The following is a 17987-nucleotide window of genomic DNA, read 5'->3' on the forward strand; positions in this document are numbered from 1 at the left end:
GGGAATTGGGGTTCCCAGGGGACTGACAGTCAGGAGAGCCGTGTGGGACTGCCTGGCTGAGGGACAGGGGTGTCCGGAGCTGTCGGAGCTGCTCCGAGGAGGTGCTGGGGGTTCTGTCGGTGCCTGGGAAGCACAGAGGGATCCCTGGGGGAATGGAATGGAGGTGGCTCCTGAAGGGACAGAGGCTGCCTGAAACATGGCTCTTTAGGGAGAAAAACACCAAAAACTTTAAATGGCATTCAGGGCATGAACGTGCCTCCCAAGAGCCCGGATCTGGGATTAATCCCTTTAGATGAGTTTAGGCCGGGGTCAGATCCTCTGAGAAGGGTTTAATTTCAGAGCACGCTGGTGCTCCCCAGCCACCCTGATGCGCACAAAATGAGAGTTTGTGTTCGAAGACACCACTCTCTTTCCCTCTAAACAAGCCACCTGTAGAGAAACCGAAGAGTTTGAACACGATTTGATTAAAAAGCAGTGACATTTATCTCCAGACCGACTTATGTTGGAGATACACTGGTGGAACAGCCCCGTTATAGCTGTAATAAACAAGGTTTTAAACACAACCTATGGGCTGGAATTAAGTGAGTCTCAAGTAAGTCTAAAAACCTTGAGTGACCAGTGTTGCGTGACAGGGCTGTGAGTAAAATAGGGTGAGAAAGTGATGGTAAATGAGACTTGGGATGAACAAAAGTGAATGGAAACTTCCACTTTGGACACGCTGAGGCTGGCAGTGAATGGCGATGTTTAATATGCTGCCTCTGCTCTGCCCTTTATTCTCTTGCACATCAGTGCCATTAAGGGGGTGTCTGCACTGCGGCCGTGGGTTTGTACTGCCCGCTGAGGCGGACGTGAGGGTTCCGAGTTCCTCCCGCAGACACAGGGAGCTCTGTCCTCGCACGGACGGCGGCGGGGTCTTCCCGGGGCCAGGTCCACCGGACCCGGACCGCTCCGGGTCGTTATTCCGGTGGTTATCCCGATGGTTATCCCGGTCCTCGTCCTACTCCCTCAGGACCCCCCTCCCGCCCTCTCTGTGGTGCCCTGAGGGGCCGCCCCGGCCCAGAGCGCCGCCCCTCCCGCAGCGCGCCCTGCCCCTCCCGCAGCGCGCCCCCTGCCGGCCGGGCGGCTCCGTGCCGGGCCACGCCCCCACCGCTCCCCTTTCAAGCGAGGAAGTCCCACCCCCCCGCCCCGCTCGCTGATTGGCCGCGGGGCCCGCGCGGGCGGGCGGCTATTGGCCGCGCCCGGAGGGGGGCGGGGCGGCGCGGGGTGGGCGGGGCCGCGGTCCGGCCGTGGCGGCGGCGGGAGCGGGAGAGGAGCCGAGCGGGGCCCTCGGCCCGACATGAAGAGCCTCAAGTCCCGCCTCAAGAAGCACGAAGCCGTCATTGGGGGCAGCGCGGTGGGTGCAGGGAGGGGGCGGCGGGACACCCGGGGGGCTGTGGAGGCGTCCCGGGTCGGGGTGAGCAGAGCACGGGGCTCCCGGTTCTTGGAGGGGCAGAGCTCGGGGGGTCCCGGTTGGTGGAGGGGCAGAGCTCGGGGGTCCCGGTTCTTGGAGGGGCAGAGCTCGGGGGGTCCCGGTTCTTGGAGGGGCAGAGCTCGGGGGGTCCCGGTTCTTGGAGGGGCAGAGCTCGGGGGGTCCCGGTTCTTGGAGGGGCAGAGCTCGGGGGGTCCCGGTTCTTGGAGGGGCAGAGCTCGGGGGGTCCCGGTTCTTGGAGGGGCAGAGCTCGGGGGGTCCCGGTTCTTGGAGGGGCAGAGCTCGGGGGGTCCCGGTTCTTGGAGGGGCAGAGCTCGGGGGGTCCCGGTTGGTGGAGGGGCACAGCACGGGGATCGTGTCTCCCCGGGAGGGTCCCGGCTCCTTGGGGAGGGGGTGCTGGTGTCCTGACTCCTGGAGGAGCAAAGCACGAGGGTCCCGGTTCATGGAAAGGCACAGCCGGGGGGTCCCGGCTCCCCGGCATCGGGGGCTCCGCTGTGCGCAGGGAGCGTGGGGAGCCGGGATAAGTGGGGGGCAGAGTCCCCCGGATCCGTGGGGAGCGGCTTTGGTGGGCTGGGATCACTGGAGGATCCCAGGGGCGCAGGCTTTGGGGGGCAGGGCCCCGCGGTGGGCTGTGCCGGGGCAGGGGGCACAGCAGCCGGGGGATGACATTCCCTGCCCCCGGCTCTCATTCCGGCCGCCCGGCGTGACCCCCGGCTCGGAACACGGGCGTGCGAGCGCATTTAGCGCTGCCTTGGGCTCTGCTGCCCGGCCCCGGCAGGAGTTAACACCTCTCTTTTCCATCGGAGCCCCTGGAGCCGGTGCAGCCCCGGCTGGCAGCCAGCCCGGGGGCTCCCGTGTGTGCCCGGCACGGGCAGCAGCTCCGCCGGAGTGATTCAGTGTGGCCAAACCGGAGCGTTTGGGAAGCAGGATTTGCTTAGAAAGGGGGCAAAAAGCCCTCAGGGCAGCTGGTCACTGCCCAGCTGTGATTCCTGATCATCCGGGCTGGAATGCTGGGCCTGGGCGAGGCAGAACCTCTGGAAATGCACCTTTGCGATGGTGTAGTTGGCTGTGCCTTGTTCTCTGTGTCTTCCCAAATGCGGGCTGCTGTTAACTGGCTTTTTTGTTGGGCTTTATTTTTACTTCGCTCACCCCTGCTGATGACTTTTGGTGGGGGAGGTCTTTGTAACCGGAGAAAGCTGTGCTCGGAAATCGCTTTGCGTGGTAAATCACCTTTAACTGTGCCCGTTCAGTGGACGCCTCCCCGGGCATCCGCCGTGGAGTTGCGCTCCCGAGCTCATCCCTGCCTTCCTTTGCCCAGCTTGCCGCTGGCACCGCGGGATAGCGGGAAAAGGGCAGGAGAACGTGGGACGCTGCCTTTTATCGGCTGTCCTTTGACATACTGGCTGTCTTTTAAAATCTGCCTCGGATCCGAAGCTGTTACCTGCAAATAATAACTCGTTGGAAAGAGGTGTGGATGCCGAGGTCTGGGGAGCGCTGAGTGCGGTCCCTGCCAGGGAGGGCTCCGGAGCATTCCCGGAGCACGGCAGTGATTCACGGGGCAGTTATGATGATTTGTCATGTGTAGGCTGGCGCTGGCTTGTGCTCATCAGTTGTCCTGTACTTTAGAGCTGTTTGTCATTCTCGAATTAGCCCACGATAATTAAGTCTCAACAAAGACCCGACAGCACCCGTATTTGTTTTGAGTAGGCATGGAGATTTTTCACTTCCATAGGTGAGGGCTCAACAAACCTTGTCTTCGAAGGAGGTTTGAGTAGTTTTAATACTTTTAAGAGCTGGAGTTATTCTAAAATATGTGAAGGGAAATAGCTTTCAGCGAGATCCTTTAAAAACTGGGCTTTGTATCCATGATAAACTCATTTCCCCTGTTTATTACATAGTTTGGTTACATGATCACTCCACCAGCTCATCAAATACCAACTTATAGCCTTCTGTGTGGGGGGGAAAGAATCCATCCCCGCGGGTGGGGGTGTTAACAGTGAGGCCGAAGGGGGGTCAAGGGATGAAGCCGGGTCTCTGTTCTGCTGGGGAAGGAGGGAAGTGGGTGGGAATCCTGCCAGCGGGAGCTTTACAGATCCTGCTCAAAGGGGAGTAAAAGAGTTGCCTGTTTGAGAAACTTCATCCCTCTCTCCTCTCCCCACCCAGTGCTATTTCCTGGGGGGTGGAGAGAAACCTAATCCGTGCTGCTTTTGGAAATTTTCCTCCAGGTTAAGGGAATAATTACCTGCCTTCTGATGGAGATCTGTTGGAAATGGCTTTATTACTGGGCTCCTGATGGAGGGAAGCCACAAAAAGCAGCAAAAAGCAAAAGCAATAGTTATCACCAATTCCACAATTATCCAGAGCATTGTGCCTGAAATGGAATTACCTGGTTTTGCCAACTCCAGCTGGCTGATGGTGCTTGGAAAATCATCCGAGCAGCCTGTTCAGTGCTCTGAATAGTGAGACAAATTCTTGTCGTTAGCAGGAGTGTAGGCTGGAAGCTTTAATGTGAGACTCTGTGGAGCACAAAGCCATGAGGTCAGAGGTGATGCCTCTTTCACCAGCAGTTACAGAAAAGACTTTAATTAATGTAGTCAGTCCCACTGGGTGCCCACAGCAGCACACACTGCCCGTGTTTCTGAGGTTCCAAAATACATCCTGCTACTATAAATGTGAGTTTGTGACCTGGTTTGTGTTTAGGAAATGTGCTCTTCCAGCAGAGTCAGAAGTTGTGTGTGCAGCTGTCTGTACAAATGAAATGCTCACTGGTGGGCTCCTCTTGAGAAGATGGTTGGGGACAGTTTGGTTTGTTGTTCTACAATGTTATTTTTGGTTCAGACCTTTTCAGTGGTGAGGTTCTGACTGTGGCTCTGCAGGGGAAGAGGTGCTTTCTTGGGAACACTTGGGAAATAGCTGTGGGGGTGTTATCTCATTAGTGTGGGGTTTTAACCTTTCTGCCCTTTGTGATGGGGCCTGGAATTTAGGGAAGGGGGCTCCTGGAGTTCCTGGGAAACACGGGATTCCTGGCAGTGCTTTGAGCAGAGCTGCCACCGAGCAGCAGCAGGTCTTTTTTCCTCTGGAATTGTTGCATCCCAAGGTGTGAGGTGGAGCTGGTGTGAGACCCACAGGTGGTTCAGAAAGCAGCAGTGCTGCAAGAGGTGGGGATCACCTGCAAGAGGTGGGGATCACCTGCAAGAGGTGGGGATCACCTGCACGTGGTGGCAGTGAGCAGATATGAAACTCTGTGAAAGCTTCTACCAATCCTTTCTCCTCTGGGAAAAGTGATGTTGGGTTTTGTTTAATTAAGAGAACCTGAACCTCGTCTGTAATTAGTGGGAACCATTGTGCAAGGAACAAAGGTGGACACCTGAACACTTGCCCTGCTATGATGATCTGTGATTATTAAATTAATATCTGCACAGGCTCTGTAGTTAGTGACAGCTGAACTTATTCAGGGTTGTGTCAACAGTTTTTTTGCCCGTGGAGGCTGCCCAGCTCTGTTAAATGGATGAGTTTTCCTCTAGGGAAGGAGTGGAGCTTTGTGGGGTGACCCAGTACACAATTACACATCCACTCCTGCCCTGTCAGCACCAGAGAGGGCAGGTACCACCTCTTGTTCTGGTCTGACCCATTTTATTAGGGGAATGAAGAATACTGTTTGAATTTGCTAATTCATCAGCAGCACCATCTCTCTGTATGTGCAGCAGAAACGTGTTAAAAATGCTTTGTAGCCCCAGTGTGCTGCCAAACACACATTGGTAACTGAAGGAATGAAATAAAAAATAGAGGTGTGATAACTTTAAGCCTTTAAAGATTGAAGATCACTTCTGAAAGCACAGACAAGCCTCGTGCTGCTGGTGGCACAGGGTGGTTTGTACAGGAGCGAGATTTTGGGGGGTTTGTCACGACTGCCCCGTGCAAAGGCAGAGCAGTTTGGGAGCCACTGCTCACAGTGCTGGGAGGCAGCAGGAGGGTTTTTCCAGCCTTGCTGCTCTTGGCCAGAGCAGTCCCTGTGCCTGCCTCGGGCAGCCTGGGGTGACTCTGTGGTGGCATCTTGGAGAACCCACAGCACTGCAATATTCCAGTGGCATTCCTGGCCGGGCTGGGGTTGTTCTTCACAGCACCTTTGGTTCCAGGAAGCTTTGTTGAGGCTCCTGCTGATGTGTGTGCTCATTGGAAAAACCCCTTTGTGATTCGTCTGCGTTTAGTTAACTGGAATTAGGTGTTTGTTCCAGTGATGTTTGGGGTTAGTGCTGAAGGAACCCAACAGGCAATTTGTGGTCCAGGAAAAGCTTCGTGGTGCAGCCTGTTTACAGGTGCATTGTAATTTTCAGGCTCCGTAGAAGAGAGTTTTAATGCTTTATCACTTTGGAATGTAGCAATTAAAAATATTTAAAAGAGTGGGGGTTTAGTGAGTGCCTGTGAGTTCAGTACCCTGAGCTGATTTGCAGACATAATGACACAGATAAGCTCCATGGTTTATCTGGTTTGAGTTCATCTGACCTTTGGTGTAGAAGCAACTTATGGAGTACTTTGTCAGTATTTAAATATTAATATGAGCAAGCAAATGCTTGAACATCTGAGGCTGATACTGTCTCCATGTTCTCATCACTTAATGGTGACAGAACAGGACTGAGGCTGCAGCGTGTTATCCCTTCCCTGGGCACATGTGCTTGGGGCTGATCTCTGTGTATCAATGTAATAATCACGTTGTGTTTCATCAGCCCCTGATATTTCCCGATGCTTTGTTAATAAATGGAAGCACACAAATCAATGGGGCCTTGCTGAGAGCTCATAATTCCAGCTAATGCTGTGCCTGGAGTCCTGGGAAGGCAGGTGATGTGCTGCCCTTCCTGGCAGGGCAGGCAGCTGGACTCTGACCTTGCTCCTGCTTTCTCCTCACTTAAAGGGAAATATTTTCCCCTGGGCAGCTGTGGGGTGAAGCTGGGATGGAGCAGCAGGACCTGGGCTCCTGTACCCGTGAGGTGGGAGCTGTGGTGCTCTCCTTTACTGTAGAGGGTGTGATGTGCTTTGCTGTGTGTGAGGCTGGCCTCAGTCACCATAAAATGGAGTTGACAGAGTTTTAAAAGGAGCTGCGGAGCCACTGCTTTGTTTGCAGAGTGCATAAGCAGCTCTGATCACTTTTATTGGTGTCCAAGTCAGGCTGTGTCTCAAGGCTGGGAATTCGAGGCTGTTTTATCAGTAAAGTGCACTGTGGTTGTATGTTGGCCGTGAGACACGAGGAAGCTGTTTCAAAACAAAATTGAGACTATTTTTAATTCTTTTATCAGGGTTTGCCTCCTTCGGGGGTTATAGGCAGAGTCCTTTGACACTTCCACTGTACCTTTTGAGCTCTTGTGGCTGGTGCTGATGGATTTTCCCCTGTCCCAGCCATGAGGAAAAGGGAGGCTGGCAATGCTGGGAGGGACCTGTTGCTCCTTGTAGCTGGTATGTGCAGGATTTTTCTAGGCAAATGCAGGTAAGGCAAAATCTGCAGAATAGATGGGTGATAGTGAAGTGCCTCTGCAGTGCAGGGGAAACTGCACCTGCTGAACATCTTTTGAAAAAAAATAGTTTCACTAGTCTAACTTACCCTTTCATTCTGTCAGTCTGGGCAGTTTCCAAATAAATCAAACTACTTCAAAAGCATTTGTCACTTAGTGCTGTATGAAATGCAGGGTGTGTCTGCCAGACCTTAGTTTTGATTACAAATGTACTCTGACCTCTGGAGAAGGAGCAGGAAATCAGAGTGTGCGGCCTGACAGATGTGTGAGCCTGCCCCTGGCATCTGAGACACAGCAGGGTTGGCCATGAGGAAGAAATCCTGCCCTGTGAGGGTGGGCAGGCCCTGGCACAGGTTGCCCAGAGAAGCTGTGGCTGCCCCTGGATCCCTGGAAGTGTCCAAGGCCAGGTTGGACGGGGCTTGGAGCCACCTGGGATAGTGGAAGGTGTCCCTGCCCATGGTAGGGGTGGGACTGGATGGGCTTTGATCCCTTCCAGCCCAAACCAGTCTGGGATTCTATAAAAGCCTGTTGATAGGTTTGTGGGTTCCTGCTGTGGTGGTGCTGGCAGGGTGTCCCCAGAGCTGTGCTCTGTGCTGTGCTTATGTCACCCACTAATGGCATTAGTGGGGCCGTGTCCCGTTTGGGGTTGGCTGCTAATGGGATCAGCTGCCAGGCCCAGCCGTGACAGGACTGGGCTCACTTTCACAGCTTTAGCCCAGCTTGCAGGCTGAAGGGCTTAAGAGCTGCTTTGAATTACAGCTGGTATTTCTGAACTGGGTTGGGTGACCTTAAAGCCCACCTAGTGCCACCCCCTGCCATGGGCAGGGACACTTTCCACCAGCCCAGGTGGCTCCAAGCCCCGTCCAACCCGGCCTTGGACACTTCCAGGGATCCAGGGGCAGCCACAGCTTCTCTGGGCAACCTGGGCCAGGACCTCCCCACCCTCACAGGGAAGGATTTCTTCCTAATACTTAATCTAAATCTCCTCTCTTTCAGTGTGAGGCTGTTCCCTTTGTCCTGTCACTGCATGTTGTTATGTAGTTAAGTTGTACAGTTCCTTATCCAGGGCTGTTGAGGATGCTCAAAACTCACCTGGACTTGAGGAAAGACTGGAGAAGTCAATACAGTGATTGGTTCGGGATCATTGGCACGCAGGTGGAATCCCTCTAGCCTGGAAGTTTCAGTCTTTCCCTGAGAGCCAGGAGGGCACTTGGAGCAGTATCCTGTGCCTGCTCAGTTCATGTTCTCTCTCTGAGCAGGGTGATGTGAACATGTCGCTCCATCCCTCCCAAGGGTGTTGGATTCCAGATGGATGCACAGAGTGTGCAGACACCCAGTGTGTCTGCTTCAGATAAATCCTTCAAACCAAGGGCACACCAGACACAAACTGCTGGGAAGGAGACTGCTTCTGATCCCAACAGATGGAGGAGGTGGGATACTCCTTATCTTTGGAGACCTGGAGTTGGGAAGGATTCCTGGCAGGTTGAGCTTGAAAAAACAGGTGCTCTGTGTTAATAAAACCCAGGTAATATTGGCCTTGGCCAGGCATCCATGAGGTGGTGGGCAGGGTAGCACCCCCAGGGATCTGCACTGCTCGTGTCTGATGATGGTTCTGGTCTTTGTTCTGATAAACGACTCTGAACAGGGCTCTAAACTTTGATTACACTGAAAGAACACAACATGAGCACGTTTAAGTTGTTTCTACCCTTCAAGCTCCCTGGTTTCAGTGCCTTGGAGAACAATTTAGTCAGTGGGAGTTTGTAGCTGGGCTGTGTTTCCTGGTGCTGCTCGGTGCTGGTGGAGCTGTGAAAGCTGCTCTGTGCCTGACTGGGCAGGGCTGGGGAATGTGGTTTAGCAATCCTAAATCCTGTGGTCAGGACTGTCTCAGGAGGATCTCCAGCACAAAGGGGCTGCAGCTCACGAGTCACAGGAATGCCTGCAGACAGATAACGTGGAGACAAGTGAAACCTTTGGGATAAATACTTTGGAGAAGACTGTACACCTGGAAGCCACAGTCTCACCTACACTTCTCACCAAACTGATTTTGGTTAAATGGGCCTTTTCTGTTGCTGTCACTTGTGAAGTGTATTTTTTTTTTTCCCTCCCCCCCCCCCAAAAAAGCCATTTTTAGCTTGAGGAGACAGACTTGGTTCTGGTCAGAAGACGATGCAGTCACTGCACTTTTTGGAGTGGCTTTGTCACATGGGTACTAACTGCAGGGAGGGCTTGGAGCTTTCCTTGGGGAAACACAGTGGTGCTGCAAGGCAAAGGCTGCTGCTCACAGCAGGGGATGTGGGATAGTTCAGAAATTACTGGGAAGGAGTGAATTAGGCCAAATATGAACAATTGGTTTTAAAACTCTTCGCTGAGAAGATCCATTTATTAGGCTATTTGCAGTCTCTCCCGTGTGTCCTCCGGGGGTGTGTGTGTGTGTGTGGATTTTCTGGCCCTGGACCAGGTTTTTCTCCTGCAGACAAAACAATGCATTGCTTGCCTTGTTGACCTACTCCTCTAAATATGGCACTTGGGAGATCTCCATTTAAATTTAAAACTTGTGAAAGGGGACTCTCCTTCTCCCCTCCTGTTAATCATTGCGCTGTCACCGAATGTTTTCACAGCCTCTGTGACTCCTCTCGTTTCTCATGTTGGGAGACAGACTGGCAGCAGCAGTAAGCTGAAACCAGGTTCTATTCAGAAAGGGTTTCAGTGCTGTAAAAGGAGAATTTTTTTTAAAGCAGAGGCATGTGTGTTTTCTAATTTGAAATGGGTTACATTTCTGTCAAAATAGGATCATGCATTCCATCTGCTCCGCAGTTGTAACTGTCTGAAGTCTGAGCCTGAGTCTGGTTTCAGCTCTGTGGCCTGGTGGAATGGGGAAAAAGTGACTCCTGGGAGTATTTCAGTCCTCGTGTGTTATTAGTGGTGATAAGCGTGACCTCCCCCCATGTCAGTGCACAGTTAATTTGACTAACGTGTTTGTTATTTTAGAGCGAGTGTTTGCCTGTCTGCAGAGCACAACAACACCGCAGTAGGGTTTCCTGCGTGCCTGTCTCCTCAGTTAACACCAAACCTGCCCCGCATTACTCAGGGCAGGGGCACGCCGGGAATGCACTAATAGCCATGGCTTTCCATCCTGCCTGGCAAGGACTGGGCTATCAGAAAATAGATCAGCCTCAGGAGACTGTCTACGTATTGTTTACAAGATCTGTGGGGTCTGGGCAGTATTTCCCTGGGAGCCCCAGTGGCTCTGGCAGTTTGTCCCACACGACCCACGGCTCTGGAAGGGCTCTGGGGAGACCCGAGCGTGGCCGGACCCGCACACGGCTCCTCTGGCCGGGAGCTTTCCAAGAGTTATGAAGTCTGAAGATGATCCTGAAGATGGGGAGAATATCCTCGGGGATCCAAGCTAAGTGAGGGATGGAGCAGGATGAATCCAGGGCGGTGGAGAGGAGCCGTTTCTGGAAGCGGGCTGTGTGAGCTCGGGCGCTGTGAGCGGCGGGAGCTGATGTGAGATAAACTGATCCCTCCTGGCAGCACCAGGCTCAGAGTTCAGGATGATCTGTTGGTTTTCTTGTGCAGCTAAAGACACTGTAGGTATCTGAGCTTTCATATCTCTGGCAGTCATTTGCAACTGCAAAAATGGGAAAGCTTGAATTGTGTAAATGTTTTATAGTGGGTACTGTTTAATTAATGTGTGTTGTATCTCTTAAACAACTATTGCTGTGAGGAATTTTCCTTAGATGTGAGATGCATTTGTTAAATGGGTAATGATTTAATCATGGAATGGTTTGGGTTGGAAGGGACTTTAAACTCATCCTGTCCCACCCCTACCATGGGCAGGGACACCTTCCACTAGCCCAGGTTGCTCCAAGCCCCGTCCAACCTGGCCTTGGACACTTCCAGGGATCCAGGGGCAGCCACAGCTTCTCTGGGCAACCTGTGCCAGGGCCTGCCCACCCTCACAGGGAAGAATTTCTTCCCACTATCCCATCTATCCCTGCCCTCTGGCAGTGGGAAGCCATTCCTCCTTGTCCTGGCACTCCAGAACATCCCAGGCCATGGATAGAATTTACTGAAGTGTTATAACCAAATGGAAAAAATATGAGGGTGATGGATTTGTTTGGGTTTCTTTTTTAAATAATGCATTTGTTAGTCAGAAGTTTTATTAAATGGGAGCAAGGAGGGGCTGGGGAGGATTTTCTGTTGCTGGGACTGGTGGTGTCACCAACACTGACTTCATTAGGCCAGGCTGGCTTGGCTTTCAGGCTAATGGATGTTTTAATTGATTGACAAATCAGTTCTGCACCTCAGCTGGGCAGCACTGGTGGTAATGTCATTAGTGGTCTATTTTTATTACCTCATGTCGCTTTTAGCAAGTGTTGTACTGAGTAAGCTGTTGCTAAGCCTTCATGATTACTGTAATCTTGTTTGTTGTGAGAAAGGGGAGTAAAGATAATCACACAGAATCGTTAGGGCTGGAAGGGCCCTCTGGAGATCATCCAGTCCAACCCCCTGCCAAGGCAGGGTCACCCAGAGCAGGTGACACAGGAATTCATCCAGGTGGGTTTGGAATTTCTCCAGAGAGGGAGATCCCATGCCCTCCCTGGCAGCTGTTCCAGTGCTCTGCCACCCTTAAGGAAAGTTGAGGTGGAACTTCTTGTGGTTTAGTTTATGGCCATTGCTGCTTGTCCTGTCAGTGGGCACCACTGAAGAGTCTGGCACCATCCTCTGGCACCCTTGGAGATGTTTGTGTGGGTTGATGAGATCCCCTCTCAGCCTTCTCTGGTCATGATTGCAGTTCCAGTTTACGAATCACTACAGTTGCAGGTGGTGGCAGTGGGTTTTTGGTTCTGTTCTTTTTTGTGTACCCTCTTTTCCCTGGCACACCCTGGGTTGGGGTTACCTGTTTCAATATTCTTTATTTGGTGAGGTGTGGAACTTCTGATCCACAGTGATAAGTAACTTTGTGCACCTACAGGCTGCTTGTGTCTCACTGCTATCAACAAATTCTTTTGCTGTGCAGGGTTAGATTTGAATATAATACTCCTTTTTAAGTCTTGTTCTTCAGTGTCCAGCTTGGCCGGGAGGTTTCTGTCACAGAACAGAAATTCCTGGAAAGCCCAAAGCCAGTCAGGAGGGGTGGTTTGGCAGTGAAGAGAACAAACTCTGTATTTTGGGGTGGGAGGCTTGGCCTGTGGCCTGAAATTCTAAATTTGAAGTAAACAAGGGAAAAGTGGGGGATGACGACTGTCTGGGGCTGAATGTGTGGTGGTCTATTTATAACTGCCTTGGACTTCCTTTACCCTCTCCATTGCTTTGGGAATTGCAGGCTTTGAACTTCGAATTTCTTCCTTCTACAGCTCACTTCTCTTGACCATCACACTCGGGTAATTTTTGCCCCACTGCACAGTGTGATACAGCCAGGAAAAGCTGTGTCCTGGTGCATGTTTTTAGAGCATCCATTTGTTGTTGAAATGTGAAAACTGAGCAAAGAATGAAGCAGGATGAGGAAAGCCAAAGGAAGTTTGATCCTGAAGATCTCCTTTAGGACAAAAGTGGCTTAGCCAGGCTGCCTCTGAGCACTGCTCAGTTCTAAGAGCTGATTGAAATGTGACAGTGATGTTGTGCACAAATGACTGTGAACAGTTTGATGGGTGTGACTCCCTTTGCAGACCGAGCAATGCTTTGTTGTCTCCCCCATTTGTGTTCAGGTTCAGCCTCTTCCAGAGGTGCCCTCAGTGGATTGAAGGTGCCCCACAAGCTCACTCGCATTTCTGCTTCTCTCCTGCACAGCTGAACCCAGACTGGAACAAATATGATGACAGGTTAATGAAAGCAGCTGAAAGGGGAGATGTGGAGAAGGTTTCATCCATCCTGGCCAAGAAAGGAGTCAGTCCCACAAAGCTGGATGTGGAGGGGAGATCCGCGTAAGTGGCTGCAGTGCTCCAGGAGGTGCTGGAAGCTACTGAAAATTCCTCAATTCCCAGTCTTCTGCTTCTCTAAAAGCTTTTCGGAATCCCTAAATCTGTGTAATACCACATGTTCAATTCCAACATACTAAACTGGAATACCAGCTGGCTCGGATGGGAAATCCTCAAACTGCCTTCGCTTCCAAGTGAAGATCAGTATTCAAATACTTGCTCTTGCCAGGTTTGAATATTAAAGAGAAATTGAAGCCACATTGGTCTTTCACCTGGTTCACTGATAAGATAAATAATGGTTGGTTGTCAAGAAAGTTGTCTTGTTCCTTACAGTAACATCTGCCCAACTCTCACCTGGATTTGGACGCTGTCCAAAGCTGGGTTTGTGCTGTGTAATGCCTTCAGTGTGCAGCTGTTGGCTTTGGCTTTCCTGGCTAATATTGCCATTTTTATGTACAAAACAGCTGTGCTTAAGCAAGGTGTTTTCTCCCTTATAGATTCCACGTTGTAGCGTCAAAGGGAAACCTGGACTGCTTGAACACCATCCTTGTCCATGGAGTTGATATCACGGCCACTGATGCTGCAGGTGGGCTCCCTCAGGGCTCCAGGGGCTGCTTGAAAATGTTCTCACCTGGGTTTTAATTTGAAATAGAATTAAGCTGAACCACAGGATAGATCTTTCTCCTTTCTACAGTTGGCAAAAAGTTGATTTTCTGTGTGACTTGCAAACAGGAGAATTACAGAACTAACCTGGCCTCCTCCTTTATGTTTATTTTTGAAATGCTTTTGTGGAGCCATTTGCAGTATTTTGAGGTTAAGTTCACTAATGAACTTGAATTTTTGGTTGCAGTTTCTCTAAAATAAGCAAAGACTATGACAAATAGTGAGGTGTATACAAAAGGGACGACTTGGTTATAGACAGAATGGGAGGAGGGACTGACACAGAGGGACTGTTGTATCTAAAATGATGTGAATATTCATCAAAAATCCATTCAAAACAAATCCTGGATTGCTGTTGATCTGTTTTCAGGGAGAAACGCGTTGCATTTGGCTGCAAAATATGGACATGCCTTGTGTTTGCAGAAGCTCTTGCAGGTACTGAAAAATCCAGCTTGTCTTTTATTAATTAGAGGGGAAAGGAGATTTGGGATATGCCCTTCTTCTGTGATTTCTTTTTTAACCAATTAGATTATTTAAAAAAAATAAGACAGACATGGGGAAAAGAGCTTTAATCTTTCATTAATGAAACAATATTGAGGGTTGTCTTAGGTTTGTGTGATATTTATTTTTGCTTCATTTATTCCTGGTCAGTTACTGCTCATTTGATTATTTTTTTTTTTTTAAATTTCTAATGGGTTCTTTTAAACTTCTGTTTCTCTGATGCATGTCTCCATGCAGATATAAGTGGCACATTTTCTTATTTTAACAGTACAATTGTCCAACGGAGAATGTGGATCTCCAGGGAAGAACTGCTCTTCATGATGCAGGTGAGGGTTTTGCTTTTCTGGTAACTGCATATGAAACTAAGATTTAATTAGTGGGTTAACTTTCAGATGGGCAGAATTCTTCTCTTTTAGTTTTGGTGACTGTAGTAGGAGAGGGTGATTTATGTTCTCGTGACATTTGTCCTCAGTGATGAAGTTAACAGTCTTGGAGGCTGGAGGGGTGAGAGTCTCTTCTGATGCCTGTGACTTTTCTAGTGTGATGTTCAGCAGGAATCAGGAGCAGAGTTTCAGAGCAGAGCTGTCAGGAGGATAAGATCCCTTCCCTCTGGGTTTTCTGTCCCCTCCTGGTGCCCCACAGTGTCAGGGGCAGGAGGGTTTGGTTTCCTTCGGGCACTTTGGGGGCGGGAGAACAAAGTTGCAGAGCCTTGCAGTGCTTTAACTGAGCTGCGTGAGGTTTTGTGAGCCCAGTCCACCCAGGGAGGTGTCTGGGGTTCCCAGGGCTGTTCTCAGCAGTGTGACTCTGTCTCTCTCCAAAGCCATGTCAGACTGCTCCTCCAGCATCCAGCTCCTGTGCGACCACGGCGCCGTGGTGAACTCCAAGGACGGAGTGAGTCCTGCTCTTACCCTTCTCCTGCACAAACCCTGGGGCAGTTCTTGTGCTTTCTCTGCTTCCTCTCCCTTCCCTCATGGCTTTCCCCCTCCCTGTCTCCAGGATGGGAGGACACCCCTGGTGCTGGCCACTCAGATGTGTCGTCCCACAGTCTGTCAGCTGCTGATAGACAGAGGAGCAGATGTCAATGCCAGGGACAAACAGAACAGGTAAGGCACACAGGGGGTTGCTGGAATAACTGCTGATGTTTGAAGGGTGGAAAGCTGCCCCTTAGCTCTCAGGCTGCAGAATACATGTGCTAAATTTGGGGAGAAAGAACCTGGGGTTGAGTTCAGAAGTAGATGTGCCAGTGCAACAACGCAGGTAAACCTGGCCTTACTTTATTGCTTCTGGTTGCATCTAAAACTCCCCCAGGCCTGTTCCTGCCAGCAGAGAACCTGGTTGTTTTAAGAGTTTGTGTCCAAAGCTGCATCTTGCACCCTTTGGGATCAATGTGCAAAATGGGTCATGACAAAAGGGGGGCTTTGTCAAGAAGTCCTGAGTCTGCTGGAGCTCTGAAGGGACCTCAAGGCCTTGAGGGGTTTATTTCTGGGTCAGGGGAGGGGGTTTCTCTTTGTAGCTGCTGCTTCTGCCAGTTAATTCTTGGAGGATTCCTGCCTGGTGGCCGAGGGACGTGAGGCTGCCGTGGGACAAAGCCTGGCTACTCCCATGGCACGTCCTGCAGTTGGGAAGTGTTTGGGAAGCATTGCCAGGGCTCCCAGGTGCTCCCCTCTCCAGACTTTGTCTAAACTCCTCAGCTCATGTTTGTTGTGTCTGTCGAGATTTGTATCTAATAGAGGAAGCCAAAGTTTTCAAAACACTGGGAGACTCTCAAAGGCAGCACATTTGTGCTGCTTTCTTGAAAATACTGTTGTTATAGTGGGTTTGTTTTCTTTTTAACAAATATTTAAATGTTGGCTAAATGACTTTTTAAAGCTGTTTCCTCTCTGGATAGAGGGAAGGTGCCTTGGCTGTGATTAGCCATGAAAGCACAAGGGATTCTCTGTGTAAGAGCTGCTCCCTCCAGCGAGGGCTCCCCAGTGCTCACCCGTCTCTCCCCCCAGGACTGCCCTCATGCTGGGCTGTGAGTACGGCTGCAGGGATGCCGTGGAGGTTTTGCTCAGGAATGGTGCGGATGTGAGTTTGACTGATGGCCTTGGGCATGACTGTGCTTACTATGCCAGGATTGGGGACAATATTGACATTTTGGCTTTAATAAAAGCTGCCCTTGAGGACTCCGGCAAAGGTAGGAGGAACCTGGTTGTGCCACTTTGCTCTTTGGGTTGAACTGTGTGTGTCCCCCCTGCTGTGTCTGCAGGGACTGCTTTTGCTGTGGTCCTTTGGCCACAGAGCTGATAAACTGCCCCTTTGGGTGGGGAAAGAAAGTTTTTGGGCTTGTGTTTGGCTTTAGTAAAGCTTCTAAGGTAAATGCAGGCTCTGATGCCTGGAGGGGTTAACACTGCTGAGCCTGGCAGTGCAGGATTGATCACTGGAGTTTTCAGCCTTATTTATAGAAAAACTTTGCTCTTGTGCATGTTTCCAAGTTTGATTAACTGGGGGGTGGTGAACTATTTTTTTTGAAATGTCCTCCCAGTATGGGAAGTGGATGGAATTAGCTGAATGTGTTGCATTGTTGCATGAATCTGAATGAAATGTGTTTTGTAACTTCCTGTTTTTGTGGTGCTTTTTTAGGAAGAGACAGCACGAAGAAAGGGCAGGCTGAGCAAAAGGTAAGTATCTGATTAGGATTGTGCTGTGATACAAAACTCTTCAGTATTTTATGATTCCAAACTTTATCTGTATCTGGGATCAGATGGTGTGGCTGGTTCTGTGTGAAAAATATTCCATGATGTGCATATTCAGGATTAGAGTTTTGACAAGCCTCCCATTTGTGTGGGGATGAGATCATGGGTGACCTCTTGTTGTGAAGCAAGCTGTCAAAATGGGAATGTTGTAGGATTGCTCCCCGTGGAAGCTGAAAGGGGTGTGGGAGCAGCCTGTTATCCCCAGAAAAGGGTGTCTGCAGGACACAACAGGAGCACAAATTCATATTTCACTGCTGTATTTACAGATTAGCAACATGTCACAGAAGTGGAGTCGGGGGTTTGTGCAGGAGGAGGCGAATGTCAAACTGTATCAGAAGGAACACAGTGCTCAGGTAAGAGGAGGATTCCTGTGACTTGGGTCTTCCCACGTGGATAATGAACCAGATGAACTAAAGGAAGATGAGCTTGCAAAGGAAGCACTAATGATTCCATTAAGAAAGGTCATATATTGCTGTTTACTTAAAACTTAATTGCCTGACTGTGGAATGTGGCAATTATGCAGATAAGCTGTAAACTTCTTTCAGGAAGAATACTTTTTGTGTAATAAATAATTGCAAGTCTCCATAACCTTTCCTACCTCTGTCTCTGCAGTAACATCAGAGTCACAAAACAGCAAGATTTATTTTTTCAGCACTCTCAAGAGATGTGTGTTTGTGTCATACTCAAAGTAATCTGTGTCACAATTCTACCAACCAGCATTAATTTCCCATCCCCTTCCTATGTCATTACAGTTTTCAAAAAGATAAACAGCATTTTAAGCCATGGGGAACAAAGCCCTGAGAAACTGAGGCCTTCACTCTGAAATGCTTTGTAATGGGAGGATAAAGATCTCTGTTCTCTGGGGGGGCTAAAGCAGCTCCACAGTTAAGGCAGCGATTTCAGGCAAGAGTTAAAGGTGCTTTTTGTTGGCATGTGAGCACTGGCTGACTGAGGCACACAGACCCATCACTGGGGTGGATTTGGATGTCACTGGGGTGGTTCTGGTGGCTGCTGGAACAGTTTCACACTGAAAGGCTGCTCTGCTGCACAGGCTTTTCCAGGGCACCTCTGGCTGCAGAGGTTGGTGTCAGGAGCTGGTTTAACAGGAGCTGTTTGTACGTGTTAACAGACACAGATAAGCAGCTGTTGAGGGCTGTCAGCACCCAGGGTGACCCCACTCTGCTCCTCCTTCCCC

General features: G+C 50.4%; 1 protein-coding gene across 2 annotated transcripts in view; it reads left to right on the plus strand.

Moving 5' to 3' along the window:
- Positions 1 to 1284: 1284 nt before the first annotated feature.
- The window catches only part of UACA (uveal autoantigen with coiled-coil domains and ankyrin repeats), a 28262-nt gene continuing 11559 nt past the window's right edge, over positions 1285 to 17987 (plus strand). For both annotated transcript variants that reach the window (XM_032700570.1, XM_032700571.1), the window contains exons 1-10: positions 1285 to 1393; positions 12766 to 12899; positions 13391 to 13479; positions 13924 to 13988; positions 14323 to 14380; positions 14875 to 14945; positions 15051 to 15157; positions 16052 to 16233; positions 16680 to 16717; positions 17059 to 17145. In XM_032700570.1, the coding sequence (XP_032556461.1) occupies positions 1337 to 1393; positions 12766 to 12899; positions 13391 to 13479; positions 13924 to 13988; positions 14323 to 14380; positions 14875 to 14945; positions 15051 to 15157; positions 16052 to 16233; positions 16680 to 16717; positions 17059 to 17145 (888 nt within the window). In that variant the 5' untranslated portion in view covers positions 1285 to 1336. The remainder of the gene's footprint in view (positions 1394 to 12765; positions 12900 to 13390; positions 13480 to 13923; positions 13989 to 14322; positions 14381 to 14874; positions 14946 to 15050; positions 15158 to 16051; positions 16234 to 16679; positions 16718 to 17058; positions 17146 to 17987) is intronic.

Source organism: Chiroxiphia lanceolata, chromosome 12, assembly GCF_009829145.1.
Source record: "Chiroxiphia lanceolata isolate bChiLan1 chromosome 12, bChiLan1.pri, whole genome shotgun sequence".
Lineage (NCBI taxonomy): Eukaryota > Metazoa > Chordata > Aves > Passeriformes > Pipridae > Chiroxiphia > Chiroxiphia lanceolata.